The 27,013-nt window shown below is 40.8% G+C and overlaps 1 protein-coding gene across 6 annotated transcripts in view; it reads left to right on the top strand.

The window, feature by feature from the left end:
- Positions 1–25,659, top strand: part of NCKAP5 (NCK associated protein 5) — a 394,562-nt gene extending 368,903 nt beyond the window's left edge. For all 6 annotated transcript variants that reach the window (XM_075028890.1, XM_075028892.1, XM_075028891.1 and 3 more), the window contains one exon: positions 24,044–25,659. In XM_075028890.1, the coding sequence (XP_074884991.1) occupies positions 24,044–24,325 (282 nt within the window). In that variant the 3' untranslated portion in view covers positions 24,326–25,659. The remainder of the gene's footprint in view (positions 1–24,043) is intronic.
- The last annotated feature ends 1,354 nt before the right edge of the window (positions 25,660–27,013 follow it).

The following is a 27,013-nucleotide window of genomic DNA, read 5'->3' as shown; positions in this document are numbered from 1 at the left end:
GGCAATGGCCCTGTTTATTTCAACTCTGCTGGCATGAAAGCCCCGCTTAATTGAATATTAAATTGACTCACAAACTTCAAAAGAAAAATCCTGAAATGTATCTATCTGCCTTGTTTCCCAATCGAACAAATTTCACTAGTACCCAGAATATGATTCAATTTGAATATATTTGGGTTGTATTAGAAAGAACAATTTTAAAGTATCTGGCTTCATAGTTGGGAAGAAGAAAAGGGAAAAAAAAGTAGCAAAGGAGTATTGAAAAGGATACATGAAGGAAAATAATTTGAGCATCCACTTAATCCCTCATCTTGAACATCTAGAAATTCATAGCTTAATTATGCAGATGAAATGAATTATATATGTATGTATGTGTGTATGTATATATATGAAAATATATGAAAATCAGTTCTGCCTTCTGAAGGCCAAGGTCTTTTGCTATTAACAGAGCAATTAGATTTGGTTCCACTACAGAAAAGCGGCTCAGAGTTGCATCTACTTTTAATTCATTCTTCTCGTGCATTTCTTGTATATGACTGACATCTCTGCAATGTGCCCAATCAGCACCAAAACTTAAACAAAACTCATTGAAATATCCTTAGGATCCTTGTAAAAATCCATCATTAAACTAGAAGGCAACAGGTACAACTCAGCGCTAGCATTTTTCATGCATTATTTTGGGGGGCTTTTGAGATCACTTTTTGAGGATCTGAAATAGCTCTCAAAACAGCATTGCCTCTCGGTGAACAGTGAAAGCTCAATAAAGCGCTAGAGATTTCCCTATTAGTATTAAACTTTTCAGAATGACAAATGAGAAGCAGTAACCATGAAAAGCAGGTTGCCCTGAACTCCTTGTTTGAACCAGCATGGCAAATTTTTCTGAGCTGTGTTTGTCCAACCCAAGAAGATCCACAGTCTTGTTTAAATTAGAAGTGTGTGATCTGGAACATTACCCACAAAAAAAGGAGGACACCAGAAACTGAGGCACTTGTGGGCAACAACTCTAAAAAAAACAAGATAAATTGGGGGGAAGGGGGGGGAATGCAGCTTTCATGCAGAATATTTGGCATTTTGGAAAAAGAAATGCTACGTGCTTTGAATTTCATTCCCAAATGGTGTGTGTGAAGCCTTTTAAAAAAAAACAACCAAGTGTCGTGATGGGCAGAATGAGTTTACACTGCTTGTCGAAAGAGCAGTGTGCTGTATCCGTCCCTCAGCCCAATTAAATTGGCCTGTACAGCACCAGTACGATAGTGACTTCAGACTGGGAGCTCTAATGAGGCGTTCTGGCAGGAAGCTCTGTTAACCCAGACTTACTGTCATTTGAATTGTCTCCTTCTCACTGAACATATTCACCAGCATTACCCCCAAAGTACATACACAAGTTTTATCAGCAAAAAAGTATTGCACAGGAGTTTCAGAAGGGAAACAAACAATGGGCAATTACTACGATAAAGGAACACTGAATGGACAGTTTGAGGAATCAAAAAAGGCTTTTACATGTTGAAAGGAGAAATACTTATTGTTCTGGTTTCTTATCTGCCACGTCTTAAACAGCATCCTGGTTAAATTCTCTTGGCACTAAGACCAATTTTATGTTACATTTGTTTTGACCTCGGAAACATATTCTGAAATAATGTCATCCTTTTGTACACTGCAGAATTTTGGACAAGAAAAACAAATCACAATTTCAAAGAAAGGAGTAAGATGCATTGAATCATGGACATAAAACTTTCACTTAAATTAACAGCCATGGTGTAGTTTCCTCGTGGGATTTTCAAAACAAAATAATTTTTATATGTATCAAATTAATTCATTTTAATTGAACAGTAACTTTCTGATTTAATAAAACATATGCAGCACCTGATCCAAAGCTCACTGCAGTCAGCCCATGGGAGACACCTATTCAGTGAAACTTCAGTGAGGCCTGCATTAAACAGCCGTTCCTCTTCCTTGTAGCAGTCACTGGTAACGCCTTGAGCAGTTTGCTGACGTCATGATTGCTACCATATTTGTGCAATGAAAAAATTATTTCACTTTTCAGTTAATTTACTGCTTAGACTTTAAAAGCTCAGGGATTTATTTTTTCTTATAAGAATTCAGAAAACAAGATAAATTTCCATCAACGAGGTCCATTGTTTATTAACTTATGATCAGACAAGAACCGACACAAGTTTGCTGTCTTCTGTGTTCCCTTGGAGAAGTAACTGAATTGGTCAAAGATTTTATTACTTAATCTTCCTTATGATCCCAAAGCATCATAAAAAATATGTTTTCCTCTCTGTCCTTAACCAACCATCACATACTTTTTTTCTGTAATACAGGCCTTCTTGTTTTCTTTTGTCCCTATATATTACTCAATTTGAGTCACCATCAAGGCTTGCTTGTATTTCAAGGCATGGCTTGAGCACTTTAAAGAAAACATCCTGTATGGAAGGGGTTGGTACCCATCACAAGCTTCTAAATCTTCCTGTTTTCCCTCAGTTGTGATGATATACCTGAGAAATCTGACATTTCTGGCACAGTTAAAATGTTAACTACATCAGCAGTTTAACTAGGGGCCTCATTTAACAAAAGAGGCTTGTATGTGCAATGTGAAGTTACGGCCTTATTCAACATGGCAGAGTTTGTATGTGTTGTACAGATGATTCATGAAGGAGATCAAATGCTCAAATCACCATGTCTTGCAATTCAAGTAGGTATTAGAGCTTGCTGGCAACTACAGGAAAAGGAAAAATTTGGCTGCACTTACAAATGGGACTGACATGGCGGCATTCCCAGATAAACTCAAGGTTTTTTACAGCTGAGTAAGCTGATCGGAAGTTAATGCTATATGATTGACTCATTGTGCTCACAAGCCTTCTAATGCATTATATTAACAGAGGGGAATATCCACAAAAGGACTAGAAACAAGAATAAGAAAGTTTGGCAATTGTAGAACACTTAACCATCCTCAAGGACCCCAGAGCATTAAGCTGGTACTATACAGGATGTTCCAGCACTCCTGAATTACAGCAATAGTTAAAGCAGCCTAGACACCTCTGCAGGCTACACTAAACAAGAGTAAGGGGGGAAAAAAGAAAGGCATGAGCTGCTTCTGCTTGCGTCTTGTCTCCTAGAGAGATCAGTAAGTCTTAAGCTAGGGCATGAATTGGCAGAACACAGAGCACTTTGCACTGCTCACCTATTTAGGCAGCTGTTGAAGAATATGCCAGCAAAGTCTGTGTGCCTGATTTGGGTTCTCTGAGTCACTTTCTGAAGGTGCCTTATCCTCTCTGAAAGAGAGAAGTTCTTAGGCTCTTAAATGGAAGCCCTCTTAAAAGAGACTCTCCATATTTAAATGTCTGAAGTAGTTCCAGGGAGACCATGTGCACTCTGCTTTCACAGAGAACTCCCTTTTTGCACATTATCAGATATGCTTAGGGAGGGATTCTGCTTATTACATGTGAAAAAGCCTAAGATAATGATTTGGGTCCAATTAGCAGTTGGGAAGAGCTGCATCCTAAGAGTTTAAAGTGGGAAAGAGGTATTGACCCATGGAACTACTTGCTTCCTTGCCTTGACCAGAGAAAGGGAGCCTATGCAGCTTGCTTATACTGAGTACCAAACTTTCAACCCAAAGTTAGCAAGATGAACATTGACCCAAGCTTGCCTCTGTGGGGAACTAGTAAAAAGCAGCTATTGTAGCTACCCTTTGTATTTTAGAGAGTGAAACTGCATCTCAGTGCACCCTCAGGTGAGCACTAAATAATTACCTTGCTTATACTTTCATAATAACAAGAGTCTTGCAGCTGGGGCAGCACTGGGTGATATTTGGCTAGTTGCTTGGTCTCAGGATCTCAGTTTCACTGTCAGTACATTGGGGACAGCAATACCGATCTCATGTCACAACCAGTAAGAAAACAGCAAATGCTCTCGATGACCTAGGTCTTAGCTTGTTTTGTACAATGTGTGTGTTACTGCAAATATGTAATTTGAAGCAACTCGTACAAATTTTTATACTAGAAAGTAATAGAAGATGGAAGGGGTCCCTTGTCAATAAGAGAAAGTATCTAGATTGGCTGGATCAAATCCAGGAATTAGTGGACTATGGATTTCTGTGTAGTGATTGTATAATTGAGTTTACTGTGTATCAAGCACAGAAACCTCACCTCGTCTTTGCTATTTTCCTTGCCAGGGTTAAGAGAGAGTAAGATGATGAGGTGAGGAGGGAATTAGTTATATTTCCATTCCTAGCCCTGATGAACCTAAGATGTTAAGGAAGATACTGCTATTGTACAATTTCAAGACGGGGAATAAGTCTGCAGACTCATTCACCTGTCTCTTGTGTTTTAAGATCAATGCTTTTCTTTCCTGTGAGGAAGTAGTATATGAAATCATTGTATGTGTTTAGGGAGGTGGTCTATTAATGTAGACGTTAGGTGATGCCAGCCTAGAACCAGATGTTCTAATTCAGGCAGGATCAGATATCCTTTCATCCTCCGTGTCACAAAAACTGAAAATAACATTTGCTGTATTTATGCTTTTGTATTAGACCTTCAAAACTCACGTCATGTTGGGACAGGGTGTGTATAGAAGATCCAGCATCAGTTTTATAAAGAGCAGTGTTACAAAGGGAGAGTAAACTACCCAGCAGACTCGTATGTCCATCTAGGACTCAGAACCCCTGTTTTGAAGGCAGAGCGAACTGCCTCACCCAATGAAAGGGAGTGCGTTCAGAGCACCGAGCTCAAATTGGCTAGGACCCAAGCCAGAAGCCTCACAGTGGTGTAAAGCCACGCAGACGTACCCACTCAGGTCGGAGTGCAGTCCAGTCGTGGCAGCCCTGAAGTGGCCCAGCTGGGGGTAGGCTACCCCGGAGCTCACTTGCCTCGTGCGTGCTTGCTCCGAGCTGCCCTGACCCCTGCCTCCAGGGCTGGTGCTGCCGGGCAAGGTCGCATCTGTCTGTGGCCACCGCGGGGAGGTCACTGAGAGCGCTTGCACGAGGCCTTACTGGGCACGGACTGCACTACTGAAATAGCCGCTCTCCACAGCACAGCCCCCACCCCATTCCCCAACCGTGGTATGTAGGGGGGTCTTTAAGCTACACGTTTCCGTTTGTCAAAATTGTCTCAATAGAATTTACCCACTGACAGGCTTGGGGCTGCGAGACCTCCTTTCTATTTAATCAAAGGTTTTTGATTCTCAGATGAATGATGCAATACTTGTTCCGTCAAAGTGAAGACTGTCTGAGTAATTACCCAAGTTGATGTAAGATCTATTGTCAGGGGAATTTTGTAGGAGTATTTGACAACGTAAGTGACAAAAACCACAGGAGCATGATCTGATAAGAAAACAGATTTTACCATGCCACCCATGGGAGTAGTACAGAATTAAAAATATTTTTTCTAGCCTCAAGTCTGAGTCAACTCATGTGGGGAAATGTGAGATTAGAAATAGGCTAGGATGTCTCCAGACATCAACAAATCCCACGTCTCTGCATGTTTTTTTCCCCTCCATAGGGCAAGTTCACATTCCGAGATCTGCTACCGAGCCTTATATTCCTAATCAAGTCTTATTGTTTCTAGTATCTTGCCATCAAAGTTGCCTCCAAAAAGTAAAGTGAAGAGACAGCAAAACAAGCAATTTGAAGACTGCTAGGCAGTCTCCTGGGACCAAAGTCTCACTTGACGTGTATCACTTAAAAGAAATGTTGTGTAGTGTGGAAGAACATTCTTACAGTTAGCCTGAGGAACTAGCTTGGCAACAATAAAAAGCTGCAGTTATACAGACACTCATTTCTCTCCCTGTGCCTTCTAGGTGAAACAACTGAGGCTTCTTACACTGCTGAGAGTTTTAGTAAAAAATCATGCAGTCAAGAGTGGCTCAGCAAGGAGGATGATAACATTCTCCATAACTTTTTTAAGTTTTTAAAAGGCTTTGGCAAGGCAAAACGACATTTGGAAAGCAGAGTCCGTCAGAGAAAATAACTTTTTTAATGGTATGCAAGGGATATTTTTAGGAAAAACATATCCTAAAAAAATGGAAGCTGTTATCTGCTGATAGAGTTCTGCTTCTAGCACTAATGGACTCAGTGGTTTTAGTACTGTGCCACCAAATCCCATTCTGACTAGCCCTCCAGCTGGTGTAAAAGTTCTCTCTATTTTATGTTTGGTTAGTGTATTTATGGGGATGGGTAGGTGGCGACATTTTAACTCAAATATCTTTTAGCACAGAGTCTTAAAAGAGTATTTGGATATTGGTGAGGGACAGAAAGTCTTTAGCATAGTACAGCAGGCTGTGTGGCATTTAAAACACATGGTGTGCAAGGCTAGCAGGAGAATAGTTTGGATGTGAGTTTCAGAGAAGACGCGGAGGAAGTGAAAAGCTGTAGCTACGGGAGGAAAGTTAAGGACTTGAAGCATCACTGGCATGTAGGTGCAGTTCTAGTGCCTATGGCACAGTGTCATGTAACGCTAAATCCCCAAGTAACTCACAGCACCGAGTGAAGTGTGCCTGTGTGGTTTGTCGAGTGCCAGATGCAGATGTGTGGGCTTGTCTGATTGAAGGCAACACTGAGCTGTCCCATGGCCACAGCTGGAGTGTTGTGCTTACTGAACATAACCCCTTTAGCACTGCATGGAGGGAAGAACTTTGCCCTTTTTGAGTGGAAAAACTTGGTCACTGGAGCAGAAACCTCATATCCCACCACCTCAGCAAGTAATTTCAAATTACAGAGAGAACCTTGTCTTTTCAGCACGTAGGAGCTGCATAACCACATTACACACTGGCCCAGATGTCACAAAAAGTCCTGCAGCTCGTTTGCTGGAGTCCCTGGAGGAGCAGTCCAAAACTGCTCGTGTACAAATGCCCAGAGCAACGCAGAGCTGTACAGAGCTAATTTACAGTGAGCCTGCCTGGGCACAGAGTTAGCGCAGCTCCTTATGGCCCGGTTACTCCAGGCCATTTCGCAGCAGGGCTGAGTAACTGGAATAAGCAGGGTTGCTCCCAGCCCGCCCAGCTCGCTCACCGATACCTTCACATCACACTGCACCGTGCTTTACGGATACACCCTGAGCACTATAATGTCTATTTGCCTGTATAACTGAAGATTACATAAGGTGTAAGTAGGTAGATCCTTTAGTCTAATAAGAACCAAAAGTACATATTGAATAAAAGTATCATTTGCTAGTGATTTCCCTGAGTGGAAAACGTTCTGAGCTGTTTTTCAGAGGTTTGACAGATGGAGCTGCTGTGATTTGCAGCATGGCCCAGAGTGCACTAATGTTTCTGCCATTTGTAACCAGACACTCTTCAGTCCTCCATCTTTGGAAATAAAGCTTTAGGTTTCATTTCTCTCTGTGTTGAATTGGAATATTATAATACTACTGTAGGCCAAAATGGAATTCATGGCACATTAACAGCAACAAATGATAAATATTAGTAAGCTTGTGAGATAGTGTAATTGTTGTAATGGTAGAAATTATATTAGTAATAAAAGAAAAAGCTAAAAAATAAATTGGATACAATAAACATTGGATTGACTCAATCAAGATAAGAGCAGTAGGGCAGAGAGGTATTCAGCGAGCTGTTTGTTTTCTGAAGCTGGAAGATATTTTGTCTCCAAGAGGACCATCTGATTAGCAGAGTTAAATGAGATGAATAATGCTGTAATATTTTTGTGAATTGTTTTTCCAGCTGAAACTTGCCTTCCCCATCTATAACAGTGATATGTTTTGCATAAAGCACACAAACATCATGCAGGGAAGGGTAGGAAATGATTGATCTTTTAGTATGAAAGTTCCATTCTGAGCAGAATACATGAGGAGTAGGTTACACAGCTGATGGTAGCAGGAACTGTAGCAGTATGCTGAAAATATGTTCGCCGAGTATTTCTTTTTTTAAGAGGATGCTTTTCCTTTTCATATGTACACAGACAATAATATCCTAATCAACATACTCTTTGAAACAAAGGTAAATTGTATGTCAAATATCGGCAAAAATCATATTGAAATAAGTTGCAGGTGTTTAGTGTTTGTTCCACAAGCTGTTTTCATCTCCCCAAAGTGATTTACCTTTTATTTAAATGAGAAGTTATACTGGATTTTGTGCAATATGACACACAGATTGTCTAAATCCTTAAGAAAAATATTGGTTAAATATTTTTTGCAAACTTGAACACTCTACGTCATAGCAAGTCCCAAAGTGAAATATTTTCTTACTGTATTTTTAGGCCCTGGTACATGAATTCCAAGCCTTGTGCAGCATCCATATTATTTTAATGGAAAACAATATTTGTATTTGGTAGGAGAAAAAACCATGGGATTTAGCAGACTGATTAGCAATAAGTGACACAGGGAAGTTTGTAAGATATACCTGTGTAATTTAAATGTCTAATTATCTTTCACAAAGGCTAAGAAGAATGATACAGGTTTTCATAGCACATGTCACAGTCCCCCCAACCTCAACTGCCCATCAATCCATCAACAACTGAGACACATCCCTATAGCTCCACTCCCGTTAGGGTCGCCCTCTCTGGATTACTCCATTCTTTGCCTGATCCTTAGTAGAGGCCAATAAAACTTTTACATACTATAAAAAGCTGTAGCCTTAAGAACTTGCCTTAACTACTCTAGTGTTATTCTCAGCAAATACAACCCCAAGTGATTATTTGAAGAATTATCTGAATAATTGCCAGTCAAACGTTTAAAAGTGATTTTTCTGACATCCTATTACATATGCACATATCCTATGGGTTATTGTACGCTCTGTAAAGCATACCATAAAACAAGACCTCAGATGGATTTGGATGGATGAAGAGTAAAGTAGAAGTGGGTGGGAATGAAGAAATTAAATATGAATATATTATATTGCTGAGGATTATAAAATAAAAATGTTAATCATGCAGTAATAGTCTATGATATTTCTTATAACAGGAGTGCCTGAGCTGCACCAAGACACTGTATCTGCAGAAAAGTTACCAGATGGGGAAACATTGGTAACACGTGTACTAAGATGCAAAGCAGATTTGGAATGTAAGAGCTTTTCAGACAATGCCTGAAACTGAGGAACAGAATTAGCTAAGCAGCCAGCACACACTTCCTGAACACTGTTGCAAGAATTATTTTGCCCTGCATAGCCTAACTGGAGAGTCGTTTGTGGCCCCTAATCAGTAAAAATATGGGCCAGTTTTTTCAAGCTTCATTTCCTAATGGCTATGCCTAAATTCATATTTAGACACTTCAGCTGCCCAGTTTTCAAAGGTGCTAGAAATCTGGAGCTTTTGCTCATGTCTCTGACAGATTCACGTATTTGGATCCTGTGAAAATCATGGTGTTTATATACGTGCTCGAAAATTGGTTTAGATATTCTTCCTCTATCTGGCAGAATTTCAATCTGTAGCATCCTACTTCTGTACATTGGCTCTCTGGGCAATGTCATGGAACATCAGCAGACATTTTCCCCTGAGTTAAAAGGAAGGCCAAATACTGTGTATTTTTTAATCTGGTGCTACAATGTTACAGTTAAGATCATATCATAATGAAACTGTTCATATTTTTAAACCCATTTCTTACTGCATTTTCCGTAACATTAGTGTATGAGAAAACGGAAACTGCTAAAACTTTCATCTGTATCATTTTACAGAATATTTTTATTATTACTATTATTGGAACACTATCCTTTCTTTTCATGCTTCTGAGAACCACTATAATAAGCCAGGGTACCAGAGAGTTCAACATTTATAATACAGCATTTCTATAAATAAAATCCATTGTAAAAACATGGATTCTGTATTATGACATCATTAGCAGCACAGTGGTGAAAACGGAGACAGCAGAGCAAGCCAAAAAACAGCAGTCACCATCTAAAAGAGCTGCATAATGTGGAGAGCTGTAGCTTTTCTGCTTAACTGCTAAAGACTGAATAGTCTTTGGAGGTGCTGTTTGTTCATGGTAGTTTCATCACTTATAGCGGTTATACTAGAAGATGAAATGTCTGGCTATGTAGGAAATCGAGGTATGAAGACATTTATCTTCTTGTCTTGTTCCACAAGGCAAATACACTTGGGTTTTTTTCCTCACGTTACACAAAAACTACTCGGTTGCTCAATTTGTATGTTTTCTAAGTGGAAAGGGGGCTAATATTGATGGCACCCACTACTGCCACATGCATTCCATTTAGCTCAGCAGTGTCCTTCTGTCCCTGTGAAAGTGGGAACCCACATGCTCTCCACCACAGCCAAAAAACTCCAATACCAAGTAGGGAATGCTCTGGACTTGGGATTTCAGGCATCTCCTTCCATTCCTGTGGGAGATAGAGCTTCTTTTGCCTCCATATCCTGTTCTTCCAGAAGGTTGTAAGGCATGGCGTCTGGATGTCAAAGGATAGAAGAACCCAGATTTATGAAAACATCATTATATAGGTAATTACCATTCATATTTACTCAGAGACAGAAACTACTCGGTGTCCACAGGTGCTAGGACACAGGGTGTGAACAGAAACATCTCCATAGGCTCCATAGGCTCTGGATAGCAGAAAACTCCTGAGCTTTTACACAGGGCAGTCCAACAGAAATAAAATCGTAGACAGTTCCAATTGATATATCAGAGTCTGGCTTGCTGTTGCTGGTGGCATTAGCATTTGCTAACCTGTGCTAAGCCAATTTTGTGAGACAGTTGGGAGTTTAACAAACCTATTTCAGATTGTATTTGGAAGAATCTCAAGCATGGGGGAAACTGGTCATGTTCTGTTCATTGCAGCAGATGGTATCCCATTTGGTGTTTGTTAGCTTTGTTTGCAGCTCAATATTTTGTTTCTAGGGGAACTCAGTAAGTTAAATAATTTATCTCTCTAATGCATCAAGAGTCTGATCCAAAGTCTACTGAAGTCAGTGCAAAACATTTGATTAACTACCACATACACTGGATAAAATGCCAGGTCTTGTATGTTGAAGAGCATTTCAGATGCTCTCTAGTGAGAACGATACAGGCCTCTGTCTTCCCATGGAGAATTTTTTGCCTGCAAAGAAAGAAATACTCAAACAGTGACAAAAAGCTTAGCAGTTAAGAGTGCAGGACTGTGGAGATCAGGGTGATGTTCTGGCTGACTGTCCAAATTGCTAAAACTCCCTTGCTATTAAATTCCCCATTTTTAAATAAAGAATAAAATAATACCTTCCAGCTGCATTTGGAATTTAATCCAGTACTGTTAGCAGGCTGCTTTGAGGGCTTTGAAGGCCCCATAGCAGTGCTAAGCAAATAATCATTATCACTTAATATTCTCATCAAGCATTCTTACTCAAGATGGGATCTTGCATTACAAGGGCTAACCACAAACACATCGCCCCTCTGCTGAGGAATTTTCAGAATGTCAGAAGCGAATTCACACCCTGATCCTGCAGAGTTTTGCATGAGCAGAACTATACCGCCTTCAGCAGTCCTGCTGTCCATGCAGGGCTCCTAACAGCATCTGCGCATGGAGGAAATTTTTATTCCATTCTTACAAGTATTTGAATCCTGAATAATCTAAAATATCAAAGAAATCAACACTTTAAAGATTATTTTTTTTTGTATACCAATAAATATCAAATGCGTGTTCATTTTCAGCAACACTCTTCAAATTATTCATTTGCTAGTAGGGCCTGGGAACTGCTTTATTCTGTATTTTTATCCAAATTTCCTGTTTGTATCGTCTTTGGTCATTCAAAAAATGAGTGCATTTTAGCTCTACAGTGTGTCTGCATGAATTCCAGTTGTATTTTAGTCCTCCTAGTGGCCTATTATATTAACAATATTATAATCTTTATTTTAGGCGTAGGAACATATTCTATATTACCAGTATCTCACGACCGTTTGCAGCATTAATACTGCAGTAACACTTCTGTATTGCTAAGGTCAATAAATCTTCTAAAGCATTTGTCCAACAAATCCATTCATGCAGCTGGCTATCACTTCACGTACACGTTTCTTTATTTATACACAAATTGTAGCAAAAATCAATACAAAAAATACTACATTATTCTGTCACTGCAGGAAGCCCACTGTGGGAACAGGAGCCTGTCCTGGTTCCTCACACCAAATTCCTTCTTTGATCATTCCCAACAAAGATTTTCTCACAGCCAGATAGGAGGGTCAGACCCCACAGAACTGGGATTTCCAATATATATTTTCACTGCGCTTCCTTTCTCTGAAAAAGCCTCCAAAGCCTTGTCAAAATAACACCTCACATTCTAAGAGGGGCCCTTTACAGCCCAGGTGGACTCAGCACAAATGTTTACCAGCCTTTTAGATCCTGTTAGCTGCTTAATCTGAACCTTGCTGGTATCCAGGGAAGGCAAAGGTGGAAAGGCAAAGGTCTGTCCAGCACATTTGTCCTTGACTCCTCTCTGTTTCAAGGCTGTGCCCCTCACAGAGGGTTTGCAACCACTAATGTTTCTTAGCAGATCCAAGTGAGAGACCTTTTGTATGCCTGGCTGAACCACAAAGTAGGATAGAGGTTCTCATGACCAGAAACAGATGTACTTGGGTCGAAAAGATGAAGCAAACAAATCTAAACCCATAAATTAACTAAAATTCCCCTTGGATCACAGCTAAATTATATGTGTATTAATCAAAAAGTATATCACTGCTTTAATTTTGTGAGGAGGCAAGTTGAACTTCATAAATCTCCTGGCTGTAGGAACTTCCATCTGCATCTCCAGCAGTGGTCGTCTTGGTGCCCAGCATTATTCTGCTTAATTTGCAATGTTTCTTTTTATCATCCTTTAGAGCTGGGCAAAGGAATATCATCTACAATCTGCATTTATGACGTGAATTGCCTATTCCCTGCAGGTAGCCCTGTCTCTCTCATTTCCTTTTCGATTAATCCACATGGTTACTGAGTCACAGCCCAGGACTGTATCCTTGAGTTGTCTGGAAAACATGAGATTAGTTACAATCTATATTTTTTCCATCAAGATATATTTTAGTCCACTGGCTAAATTATTAAATCTAATCGTAGCCTGTTTCTGTTCTCGGAGTTGTCACCATGAGCACAGACATAGTGCTTTCTCCTGGTAACCATGGCAGACGCCCCAAATGACACAGATTCTCTCAGGTACCAGGCATGCGGCAGTATTTGAACATACACCAGGTACTCCATAATCCATAAATCAAATGCGAAGGCCTGTTCCTTGACCGCCACCTCTCAGGAGACAAGTGAGAGGGCTGAGCAAGGAAGCACAATTGTTATCGTTGCACAAGTCTCGTTTCTGATGGAGGCAGGCAGGATGGCTTATTTATTTTGTATACACAAAGTAGGTATTTTACGAGTGGGAATGGCTGGCCCCAGCGGTGATAGTGGTCATAGAAAAATGCAGCAATTGTGGAGGTGAGACCAGAGAAGGACACAAAGAGGACATGACACCTGGCTCCAGTGCTCTTTTGATACCAGGAGCATGTCTGTGGGATATGGACAGCACAGGAATCACAGCAATGGAGTACTTCGTTGAAGGTGAAGCAGAAAACCTTTGTAACATAACTGATGGGTGACATTGAAATGAGGCCTTGCAGGTAGACAGAGCCAAGAACTCTGCTCGGCTGGTCTCTGAGGTGCCTTACTTGCCTCAGATCCTATCGCGGTGTGTTCCACCATTTTGGCACGCTTCTTCATCCTTCCTTGTGTAAATGGTGGGGAAGTAGTTCTTACTCCCCTCACGGGTTATGCCGCATCCTACCACGTGCTGTGGTCTTTGCTCCTTTGTTGTCTCTGTTTATTCCCTTGTTCAGCTGATGTTTCTGTGGTTCCTCAGCTTTTAGCGGGAGGCACCCAGGATGCAGCTGTAACACCTTCTTACAGTGGACTTCTGTCCTGTGAGAATAAACATAGGCTTGGGTCACAGAATGATTTCCTGAGCCAGCAGCACATCTGGGCACGTTCGTGTGGCCACATGCACAAGAAGATTGCAAACACTCCTTTCCTCTTCAGCACCTTGAGTGCGGAAGCCATGCAGGCAGACACCTGCAGCTCCCCATGCTTTCACAGGAAATCTGGGAGCTCCTGCCAATGGGCCTGAGTTAACAAACATGTCCTCAAGCACATCTGAAACTCAGCCATGAATTTCTCAGCTTTTAAATTACATTTCTTACTTGATTATCTTCCAACAGTTTTTTTTAATTCGTGATTAATTTGGGGTTGGCTATTTAATACATTGTTTGGTTAACTAATTCATGTAGCTGTTTATAATTATTGCCTTACTATAAAATCATCTTAATAGAAGGTTGGTTGGGGTTTTTTGTTTTCTTTCCAGTAGAATAACAAGTTATTTTATTATTCAAACAAGGCTTACTTCCTGCTGTTTTCAATAAGATTTTTAATAAATATGTAAATTTAAAAATTAATTTACTGCATACGTTTGGCAGCATGATTCTTGAACTGACAAAAGTTTGATGGATTGTAAAATTATCCTCCATAAAAATCATCAGTCATAGTAAACAGAATTTATCAACCTCTGGTAATTTTACAGCTTTTTCTTCATCTTATCTTCTGTTAGGAACTCACTTAAAATTGATTTTAATATAGTATGTTTCTAGAACCGTAATTCATTCATAGATTAATTAGATTTTAGGTTAATATCCCATCATGGTATAGGACATGAGCCAACAGTGTTTTCCAGTTGCTACAGAACCGCAGTAGAGAAACCTTGATTACTGTTCCCATGTGGTTTAACCGCCAAGACTAATCACTAATCAAATTCAAACGACATAAAATGGAACATCCTTCATAGCATTTATTTTCTAGCTGACTTATACTATGGGCTCTTTATTGATACAACTTGGTGTACTGAAATGAACTAAAAATTGGAAGAGAGGATTTATCCTTCTACTTTAATTTGGTTCCGCAGCTTGTATCTGAAACTCTTGCTCAGATTTTTGTGCATGTTGTGCCTCTGTCCCTCAAAATATTCTGCCCTACAGCAAAGATAAATTGTTTGCATAAATTTAGAAAGTACGTGTAAATAACTGTACTGTTATGTAGGATTTGATGGCAGATGAACTTAAACATAGGTTTCCATTCTGCAATTCATGTTTTGCTTGAATCATTATTGAAAATTGTGCAGATCATAATGTCAGCTGAAGAGGTGGCAAGTGCAGTCATGTAACCAGCATCATTGTTTGCATCTACCCTGTCCCAGTTTTCTCTGATTACAAAGGAACTTGAGTAGTCTCATTGCACAGGGTCAGAAAGCAGTATGCACATAGTTCAGGCTGCAGCAGGTTTACTGGGAAGGCAGCCTGGGCTACAGCCTCTTCCTCTGCTGCCTCCAGGAGCACTTAACCCATGCCACATGTGGCAAAATTGCGTAGCCGCATCCCCTAGCCCTCCCTTAGGGAAGGTGGTATCCATATCCTTACAGAGGAGGGCACACCTAAAGGGCATTGTTTTTTGGTTAGATTCATTAAAGGTAAGAAAAATGGGATATGTAGATAGTTGATTAAGAACTGGAGTGGAAAGGAAAATGACGATTTGAGGCTCCTAAAATAAACTGTTTTGCTGGGGTGGGGTTTAAGCACGCTAATTCAGAATTTTTTAAGAATAAAGGCAATCCTGCTTCCAAATGTGAAAATTATCACCTCTGTATTTCTGCTTGGTGAGAGCTTGGAAGAGGTGTCGTTCTGATGCGTGGGCACTGTGTACACCAACATGGAGGCTACCTCCACAGCGGCTAAATGTGCAGTCACGGAGAGGTGGACTGATGGGTCTGGAAAGATTGTTTGTCTCTTCCCAACTGTCCTCCTCAGAGGCTAAAAATGAGAAAACTTTGCTGTGGAGCTCTCTCCTTTGTTCAAATGACCTCTATGAATCATCTTTAAAACTTCTAAGACGGGACATTCCCTTTCTTTCCTCTGCAGGTCTTCCAGCAGAGATTCATACTCTTTGAACTCCCGTGCAGACAGCGTAGCCCTCTTAGTGCGTACAACAAGCCAGTTTTCATAGCTGGGAGAATTATTTCTGCATGGTTTCTTCATACTGCTGATTTGCTCTTGATGCTGTCACATAACATTGCTCCTTCTCTATCTGCTGGTTCTGTCTTTTTGCCTTTAGTTCAGCTGATGTACCTTGGATAGTCACAGGCTAACCTGAAGTGAAGCTAGTCCCATACTCAAAAGAGAGAATTACCAGTGTGGAAAATCATTACCCACTACCAATTACCATTTGCAGTACATTCCTGAAGTGCAGTTCCGTTTTCCATCAGTATGCTGGGTGACTGACATACAGACGTTATAGGCCAGGAACTCAGACATCACTAGAGAGCGAGAGGATAAGTGTCTCTGTAATTACCAAAATAAATAGTCTTGTTGAAAAAAGCCGAAGGTGGAAGTTGAAGACAGGTAAGAGCACAGCTAATACTAAGGAACAGTAGTCTGAGAATAGTTCAGCCATACCGAAAAAATTACCCCGATTACTGAAAATGTCAGTGAGATTGTATGTTGTATGAGTATGATCCTGCATTTACTGAATTTGAAAGGAATTTTTTGCTATGGTCAAATGTGGGATAGAATCTGTCTCTTTAAGAGCCACATTTTGTATTAGATTTAAAAAATCTTTCTTGAACTATACTTTTTTCCCCTTCTTGATTCAGTTCTGAGTTAAGTATCCCAATTCAAAAAAATTAAAAAAACCACTTCGAAACCTCTAATCTAGGATACAGTTGTAGCCTCTTTTTTATAAAGCCCCTTCTTCATTGAAACAATCAGCCATACTTTCATCAAGGTAAGGACAACTTTCATTCAGTAGGACAAACCTCTGTATACGTAAATGCTGTGTGGTGAAACACAGTCTGATGAAGACTGAAACGGTGAAGTTACTTAGGACTGCATAGTTCCAGTACCATTCAGTAAGTTATCACTGGCAACATAAACCTCAACAAAATTCCGTCAAAGAATAGTATTGAACTTCAAATGGTTGTCGAGTTCAAGAACTTTGTCAGCAATCTTATCTTTCAGTATGAATTTTTTTCACTGTGATTTTTTTCCCATCACTAGAAAATCAGAACAATTTTGTTATTTAAGTCCCTCTACAAGTAAAGCTAAAAGGATCTCTGAAAAGTAAAGTGTATCCTATGCATGCCTTGTTCATTTTCAGTCTATCACATTCAAAAACTGAGTATCAGCTTCCTTTCTCACTGTGAATATTTCTTCCTTAATGCCTTGTGATGAGCCTCTGATGGCAGTAACCATTGTTTTTATTGGGTAGATTCCCTCTGTGAGAAGCAAAATCGGTGATTCTACCAATGTGAACAGAGTGAGGCCCTGCTTTACCTTCTGGAGAAAGTACTTGTGTTTAATTGCTTTTCCTTGTAATAAATCCCCTCAACACACTTGACTGAGGATCTGCATTGTGACCATTTTCCAAGGTGTTGCCACTTAGAATTACATTTTCTTATTCCATTTTAAATACATTTTGTCCATGCACAGTTGATGCAGCCAGTGGCCATTCTGAGGTGCTATGGGAAAACGACATTTGTGGCATCCAGTTCGTAACTAAGCAGAAGGTAAAAAGCTAGATTTACCTGACCTGGAAACTGGGACCTGAAAATTCTGGTTTATTAAATTACGCAAAAATTCAAAGAGGATTGGTAGATACCTAATCAGGTCAAATTGTAAATTATGAGGATGATATTCTTGGCATTAGAGTGCTGAATGTACCTAGACATCTCATCATTTTATGAAAATTATGCTTTTGAAAGCATAAGGCTCAATTCACTAAACTATCTTTTATCTCCTAAACCATGCAAGAATAGACAACGTTAAGTCTCAACTCCTCAGTCACCTATTTGTTAAGTGATAGCTGCTTTGTCCAGATCTGCAGTTATGAATCATACACAGTTCATGCTAATCAGCTTTATTTCCTCTAAGGTAATTTACTTACAATTCAGGATCATCAGAAATGCTGTCCTTGTGATACTAAAATCTATTTGCAGATTGTTACACTCTTAAACACAGTAGGCAAGCTTTGGTTCTGTTGTCATTGTTGTATTACCCATAATGCCATAATTGGATGTTACGTACCTATGTATATATGGCTTTCCTATAAACTGCTGAACAGACTAATGAACTTAAAAATACTTCATATCAATGCATTTTTTCCCAAGAAAAGAAACTGGCACTTATTGTTTATCTTGAAAATCTGATGGTGTATCTTCGAGAATGTCATTTTCTGCTACAGCAAATAATCATGGGATTTCTGCTCAAGTAGAAAAAAGAAAAGTGATTCATTATTTCAAAAATTATTTTACTGTCAGTCCAGAAAACAGATGAAAGCTTCTGACAATATACAAGGGAGAGCAAGGCTTATCTTATTATTTAAGGTTATGCTTTAAAGAGAAAGAAGTTCAAACATCACATTTTTAGCTCAGCTGTAATACAGCAGAGGTCATGCAGTTACAGCTTTCACCTTTGTAGTTTCCTGGCTGTGACTGTACAGCTATTTTCAGTGCAGAGTGTTACCTGTCCACCTGATGTTAAATGAGATCTGGAGATTGTTCACATTCCACAGAGAGTCTACCATTGCATTCTGTCCTGGCTAGCTGATGAAAGCTGTTACCTGGTAGTTCAAAACCAACCCTTTTCACGTTACACCTCTCAGCTGCAAACTGGTTGTGTAACACCACTGAATTCAGTGAGAAGTTACTTCTGATTACACTAGTATATCTTTGATCAGAATACTGCTCTGTATCTCAACACACCTATTTTACCAGAAGCTGTGAACATATTAAAAATGTCCTACTAAACAGGTTATATGTGAGCAACCTCTGTAATGCTGCAACTGCATATCCCACTTAGGCCCCTTGTGTCATAAATACAAAGCAATTGTAGGACTAGAGGATATCTAAATTGGTAAAACACTGAATTTAAAATAAGAAAAAGCGGCATTGTGGGATCAAGTTTACCTTGAACACATACAGACAAAGTAATTAACAATTTTTAAAAAGGTAAAAATCTAGAAAATTGTTTTCCTTCACAATAAAGTTTTAAATAATAACTAAAAAAATAAAAAGTGAACATACTTTGTATCTCCTATTAGAGATCAGATCTGAAATGAAAGACCTTGAGTTATACAATTAAGTATTGATTTTGTTGATCTATATTTAATTCTCATAGCAATTTAGTTGTTTTTACCCAATAGTGTTCTGCAGTTATACTTCACTTGAAGCAATGCCCTTCTTGCTTTTGTGTTAATCTAAAAACTAAATTGCCCAGTGCATGAGAGACATAAATAAAGTTCATTTTATTCTTGTGTGTAACTGATTCTGAGCCCTTTAAAGTGCTGGTTAACTAAACTTAGACAGCTGGAAAATATCCTGCAGAATGGTTCGTTGCTAATTCTGGGCTCTGGCATGCCTTATAAGCGTAGCCTGACCTTTAGGCCATCAGAGCTTCTGCGTGTTACCACGTAGAAGAAATGGACTTGCTGTTGCATTCCGTCCTGCATGCCAGCTGTGGGGTCCTTTGTACCTGTGAACCAGCCCCTCCTTCCCCGCTCCTTCCTGTTAGACCTGCAGAGCCTTTGTGCCATTCAGAACAGCTACAGTTGTGGCTAGTCCTTGATCACACAGCACTGAAAATGCATTCTACCCACATGTAACCTCTCATTTTTAAAGTCTGAAAAAAATCTAATGTGATGTATTAATGTAGAAGTAACACCTATTTATAATGTATCAGTGTAACTGCAGGCTAGTTTTGTTTTCCTAATTTGCTGTGCTTGAAGTGACATGCCAGATTTTATTATATCACTAATGGGTTTAGTTATTCCCTTTAGGATGTTGCCAACAAGGAAACATTACTCTGATTTATGACTCATGAGTTTATTTTAAAGTGACGTGACTTGTGATGAATGTCTGTATTACGTCACCTAGAGTTTCTCCTCTTCTGACAAGTAGTCACTGCTCTCAGGTGGTATAAAGCACCCCATACTGACTAGCTAAGAAATTCCAGTGGTGGGAAGCTCTCCACTTACACAGAGTCGAACAACAAATGCTCCCCATGCCCTAAGGCTATACCAGTATGGATTTTCTATACCAAAAGTAGAGTTAGTATAAGTAAAACAAGCTATCCATTGATCTGCTTTAGGATGATGGGCCAGTGCTTTTACAGAGGCACTGTGAAAATCACAGTCCTTTTCTGCACTGAGCCTTTTTTTTATTTTGCTTAGACCCAAATCTGTGACTACATGTTTTTATCTTTTCCCTTAATACTTAGGAAAGCATATAGTGACCACCCCGAATGCAGCAGACTCCTTGTTTATTTGTAGAACAGATGCAGAATAGTCAGCAGCAAAGTCAACACCTTCAGGCTGAAATGGCTTCAAGTATGACTTCTGAGAAGAATCCTGTGTGAGAGGAAGCACATACTGTTGGTCCCATCTTAGCTCTTCTAGCAACACTGAATAAAATCACCCAGTCCTTGTTCTTCATGTGGTGATAAAACCACCTGTTAATTATGCAGAAGGGCACTACTAATACAGGAAAGATTTCATTGGAACCCATGACTTAGAGGTGAGGTGCTCTCTACACTATTACCGAACCTCATCCAATTCTCGTGGATACAAAACACATCTGATCTGCCACCAAATGTTCCTATCTGCAGGAAAAGCTACTCATTCACATTAGTGTGACTCTCAAATGCATTAATGAACTAATTACTTTAAAGTGCACAATACTAACATCTTTGGGCTAACCCTTGTTCTTTGTTACATCTATGAGTCTGCTGAAGTCAGTAACAAATCTACATGAACAAAACCAAAGCCACTACTTAACCACATATGCAATTTATCAAACAAATTCTAATAATAGTTGCTTTGGTTTTGCCTTTTGATTCATCTAGCAGCTGTTGTGACTGACATGAAAAATAAGAAACTTAATTAAGGATGAATCTAAATAATACTCTTTGGTAATTTTTTCCAAAATGTATCTATAGTAACTAGAGAAAAAATTCTTAAAGAACTTGGGGTAACATTTGTTCTGGCACACCAAGTTTAAAGAAATTATCAGTGATTTTCAACTCTAGGAATGTACATAATTTTGTTACTGTGGGAGAAAATGATTTTTTGATTATGCAGATTCTTACATTAATATCTCTGCTTAAAGTTTTCTTTATTTTTGCTCACGGAGCTCAGGCTGTGAATGAGTTTTCCTCTATGTGTCAAGGACTGGAATATCACATTTTAGCTGTCTAACTACAAATATATTTTTATTCCATTTAACAGAAAATTTAACAGATTTAAGTGCAGCTGTACTAATAAAATCGTGAGATACAATCATATTGTACATCTGATATCTGAGTACAGTTCCAGAGTATTATTCCCTACCAAAAGTCCCATCCAGATGACCCCGCGTTCTTAGCTGATTATAAAATAAGCAATAGGTGGCCTAAACCAGTGTATTGTAGCCAAAGAGATTGCACCTACATCAGAAGAAAAAAACGCAAAGTATTACTTTCCACATCACATGAGCATTGCCTTTGCATATTTGCATACTATTGCAGTAATGTGTAAAAGAAAGGAAAAAATTTTTTTTTTTTGCAGAAGGATGTAACTGGGCATTAAGACATCTGAAAAGGACAACTGTATGTCCAAAAAATATCCGTAACTTATTTCTGAATTCTGTCTCTATTTTAGTAATAAATTTTGCTACAGCAACTTTTAGGATTAGTTTTTCTTTTAATTCTTGATGTATTGTAGAGGTACCGTTCACTACTCTGTGTATCTTTTGCCAGTGGGTTTCACTGATGAGCTTCACTTAAGTTCACTTCCAGTTTCATTCGATTCAACGATTTTGCTTAAAATTTGTAGAGAATACTTTTGTTCCCTGCAGTTTCTCTAATGTATTGTATAAACTGTTAGCCTTATATTAAATGAGAAACTAGGGTGTGATTAAAGTAGGATTGTAGTCTAGGTTGTGCTTGTAGGGTATAATAAATTATTGATACTACATATATGCAGAATATACCACTGAATTCACTCCAGTCTGTCCTGTGGTTTAACTCTATCCTTCAGCCAGCCAAAGATCCTCCTCTTACTTTGATACTTCATCTGGACTGCTCCGTGCAGCAAATACTCCAGGTGTCTCTGCTCCTCCTACCCGAGAGTTGAAATTGGCTCCATTTGAATCAATAAAAGTTTTATCATAGACCTTACTAACACCAGTATTGACTTCTTGCAGACACAAGTCTGTGCCAAGTAGCCACATTCAATTTATCTAAAGAAAAGCTGCGAAGTGGGAAAAATATACACAGAGAAAAATCATTTAGTCTGTCAAATAATAAGGTATTTTAGGTTTAGTACTCTGAAGAGCAGAAAATGCTAATATGTATGTTATTGATGCCATGTCCGAGAATTTTCTCATCTGGCCTACAGAGAAGTGAAACAATTGTTTCAGTGATAGTGTGTAACATTTTAAATGAGGGCAAAGGGAAGAACATTTTAAGCTGAAATTGAGGAGAATTTCTATTGAAGGGTCCTAAATGTGTGTTTGTTCCTGTTACCAAGGGTTATATTCCTCTATTTCAGAAAACATTGTAGTTACAGATTTTGAAGACCTTAACTGTCATCTAAAATCAGAATCTAACATAACATCCCCTAAAACCTTTTAGACTGAAGATTAATTAATGAACCAAACAGAAAATTTTCATTTACTAAGACTTTAGCATCTCCTGTTGCTTTGCGTAAGTTTGTTTGAAACATTTGATTAAAACACTAACCTAATCCAGGCATTGTTAGCTTATGAAATATGACAAGATCACAACATAAACAGTCATTGGACTGGCATTTCGATTTTTACCTAACTAGCCATAAAAACAAGCAAGTGAACTATGTAACAATTTGTCTTCCTCTTGCCCAAGATTTCCAAGGATAAGCAGTGCAGCATGCACAACATTTGACTTACTTGAAACTTGAATTCTTCAAAGAATTCTAATGACCGTTTAAAACTGCCTACGTAATGACCCACATCATCCATACATCTATCTGGCCATGCTATATTTTCAATGTGCTTAAAGTACCATTTCATTTTCTATCTAAACCAAAATATTGATGTCTTGGATTGACAGTAATTTACTGATTCAGGCTTCGCTATCTGATGGTAATACCAAAAATGAGGAATGGCTTGCACTCTGACAGCATATCTCAGAATTCTTGCATCTTGCCTCTCTGAGAGTCCTATAAAATGTTGAATGTTATATTTCTGTGATGATGTTATCTGTAAGAGGAGTTAGTTACACAGGTTTTGAAACACCCTGTGTATGAACGGCAGGTCATTTTTATTGAACTGCTCCCTACGCAGTTCCCTAACTATTCCTTGGTCAGATCTCTGATTGAAAATACCAGTAGCTAACAAAGGGATAAAATTACTCTTGTATAATCCTACTGTGCATTTTTAATATAATGTGCTAATACATCGTCCAGTGTTCCCGCAGAATTACAACACTTCTCCGAGTAGGCCTGGCCGATATCTGATTGATTCTCGTCTGTGGGGATTGGCCCAGTTCAGTATAATTTCCTGTCTTGTTGCTTTCTTGTCTATTAGAGAGGGTTTGGGTCTGTGCAAATCAATAGGCTTACACATGCAAAATGTGAGGTTATTCTCTAGCAAGTTTCATTTGCGTCAGTAATTTATGGAAAATGCTGTTTTCTCTTCTGAACAGGTCTAGGCTCCTTTTTTTTTTAGCAGACCCCAAACTCTACTTAAACAAATACCCATTTAAATGTAGCCCCCAAAGTATTCTTAAAGGAGAAGATGTAAATTACTGTGAAGATGCTGGAGATGCTTAACACATGGATACCGAGGATCTGCTACTTACAACGTTAACAGCACTTAACTGTTTTGCAAATGGAGTCCTGTTTGTCTCAGCAGAATCATTAAAGTTATGATTTATCCTAAAATGTATATTAATGTTCTATTTAATGATAAGAGATGTTTAAGCATCTATTTCCTTTAACCCTGTGAACTTTGGAAAGACGGTAATTAATGGTGTACAGTAGGATAACTTTATAAGAAATATGTTTCTAATATTTCCCCCACTTATTACAGAAATTGAAGCAAACTGAAGAAACAAAAGAAGATTCCCAGAATAGATTATCTAAAATTTCCCTGGAGTCTCTCAATAAATTTAACAGCAATAACGTACTTTTATTAGAAAAAGATAAGAACTGCCTGAACAAGGTTGAAGGACAAAAGGAAGAAAATGGAAAGAAAGAAGCAGCTTCCTTAAATAGCTCGGGTAGGCACGACGTGGACAATTTGGAATCCTTGAGCGATTCTCTGTACGATAGCTTCTCCTCTTGCGCCAGTCAAGGCTCGAACGAGGTATAGAGACCCTTTCCAGTGGGCTGTGACTACAGCACGTAACGGAGCTGAAGGCGAGTGGGGAGCGAGGTGGGAGAAGAGACGGTTGTTGAAAATTCTCACTGCAGACCGCTGTACTCACAGCAGGGTGTTCTGACTTTTCACCCCACAGCAATAAGAACGGCAAGACGGCTGTCATCGCAGTGCGTGAGACTCAACACTGAAGACAACGAACGGTTACACAGAATAAAGTCTTAATTTTGCACTTTTGTGAATACTTGTACAGTTGTAAATATCTTGGGAAAATATATTTGTAGGGATAAATGACAGCAATAAATATTAAATTGGTGCTATGCTCCTGTAATAGCAGATTACTAACTTAAAGAAATTGATGTTAATATTAACAAGAAAAGTTAGTAGATTTTTTTAAAAAAGATTTATAATTGTTCTAGTCTTAAAACTGTATGTAGAAACACTGCGTTACCATAAACCTGAGCCTGCCAAATTGTCTGTAATAAACTTTCCTGGACTCCCTTTTACAAAACATTGTATTTTTAGTGCAATTCCATACAGGTGTTCTAGGGAAACGTGCATTTCAGCTATTACAACTTCACAACAGGTGTCTTACTTCGAAAGGGGTTTGACTTTTGACATGGCAAGAAAACGGAACAGATTAAAAGGCCTGATACTGCTGGTATGGACTTCATCAATCATCTGCATAACTGTGTGAAAGATCGGGTCAAAGTAATTTACTGCTGGCACAAACGGCAGTCTTGTAGGAATGAGAACTACTACACAAACCGCCCTTTACTTCTGACAGCAACAGAGTTCCTCTGCTTCCTCTTCCTCTGCACTCATTTCCTATCAAACTATGAATGTACCATTTCGTGTTACCTTTTGTAGTCCCCGTTTGGTCTTAATTGAATTGTAAACGCTAAGATGATTTTTAAAAATCAAAACTCAGCTCCTGTTTGTGACACGCTTAAAGAAGATGGTGCTAACCAGTCCTAGTTCGGACATATCTAGGAGCGGGAGGATTGGCCTGTTTTTATTGGGTGTTTTTGTTTTTTCTACAAAGGTTGTTTATATGTAAGGGAAAGTCTATTTCAAAGGTTCTGTGTATTTTTTCTAGATGTGAAGTATTTATAACTGCTTTTTGTACAGCAATCTGTAAACTAGATATATTTGGGATATTTCTAGACTCTACAGTTTCTTTAGCACATGCCTGTTAATCTTTGAAATATTGTAAGATCAGTGTTAATATTTTGTGCAATTTGTTATATTTTCCGCCGTAAACTCGCATCGTCTTTTTCGACTTTTAAGAAATTTTCATTGAAACACCTTTCGTAAATAAAACTTCTCTTGCAAACGTTGTGCCTGAAGAGGGGTTTTTGGAAGGGCTTGGTGTGACACCCCCGAGCCTCAGGCGAGCGCAGCCGGTACAGCCGACCAAGAAGCTGCCGGGGACGGGGACCAGCGCCGGGCAGCGAAGGCACCCGGCTCGCTGCGCACCCCGGGCTGCGGGGACACCGCACCCGCAGGCAGGATTCGGGCGTTGGGAGGGATTCGCCACACGGCGACCGAACAGCCATTTAAGCGCGATTCCGACTCTTCACTTGCTGGTGAGGCGGTGAAACGGGCCAACAGAAGTACGGCGTTACCGGGGGTTACGCGGGAACGACTCGACCCCTCGGGCTGGCTTAAAACGGGGCGGAAAACACCCTGACGGCGACGATCGGGCCGCAGCACGGGGGCCTCATCACCCCCACCCCCCCCCGCCGGACCCCCGACGGCTCGCGCCGCCTCAGCCCTGACCGCCGCCGCCTCGCGCCGCCCCGGCCCGCCCCGCCAACGCCTCGCGCCGCCTCAGCCCGCAGCCCCCCACCCCCACCCCCAGCACCACCAACGGCCGCCACCGCCTCCGCGCGCCCCGCCAACGGCTCCGCGCCGCTCGCGCCGCGCCAGCCTGCTCAGCCCCCGCCAACGGCTGCCGCCGCCTCAGCTCTGCCCGCCCCGCCCCGCCGCCGGTGAGGCGTCAACGCGCCCCGGGTGGGGGCTGCCGCGGCCGGCTCCGGAACCGCCGCCCGCCCGCCCGCCCGCCGGCAGCGAGGTGCCGACCTCCCTCCTCCGCTCCCCTCCCCAGCCCTGGCGAGTGTCCGCCGAGGAGGCGAGGGATTGCCGCGCCGACACCTGCGCGGACACTCGCGCCCGTTCCCCCCCCCCGCCCCCTTCCTTGACGCTTGCATTCCCTTCCAGGCGGCCGTCAGAGTGAGGGGCCGCGCCTTCCCTCAGTCCCTCGCGGGGAAGGTGGGCTTCGCGGCGCGTTTCGGGGAGACGAGCGACGCCTCGCAGCGGGGCCGTTCCGCTTTTGGGGGGCCCCGGCGTGTAACTCCCCCACCGGCGCGCTCCGGCCGCCACCTGTGGGCTTCGGGCGGGCGGGGAAGCGGAGGGGGTCGTGGCGAGCCGCCGCACGGGGCGAGCTGCCCGTGCCCCCCTCCCCCCGGCAGCCGCCCCCTCGGAGGGGTGAGCGAGCCGCCCCGGCGGGCGGGGGGTCGCGGGAGCCCGCCGCGCCGTGCGAGCCGGCCGCCGAGCGGGGGGTGCGGGCCGGGCTCCGGGCTCTGCTTGCGGGGGCAGGAGCGGGGGGGGGGGGGCGTCTATCTCCCTCGCTGAACTTTCTCTATCCCCATCGCCGAAGCGCGCCCGGCGAGGCGACGC

The sequence above is a fragment of the Buteo buteo genome, chromosome 5, assembly GCF_964188355.1.
Source record: "Buteo buteo chromosome 5, bButBut1.hap1.1, whole genome shotgun sequence".
Lineage (NCBI taxonomy): Eukaryota > Metazoa > Chordata > Aves > Accipitriformes > Accipitridae > Buteo > Buteo buteo.
The sequence above is the reverse complement of the archived record's forward strand: the minus strand, read 5'-3'. Positions and strand labels throughout refer to the sequence as shown.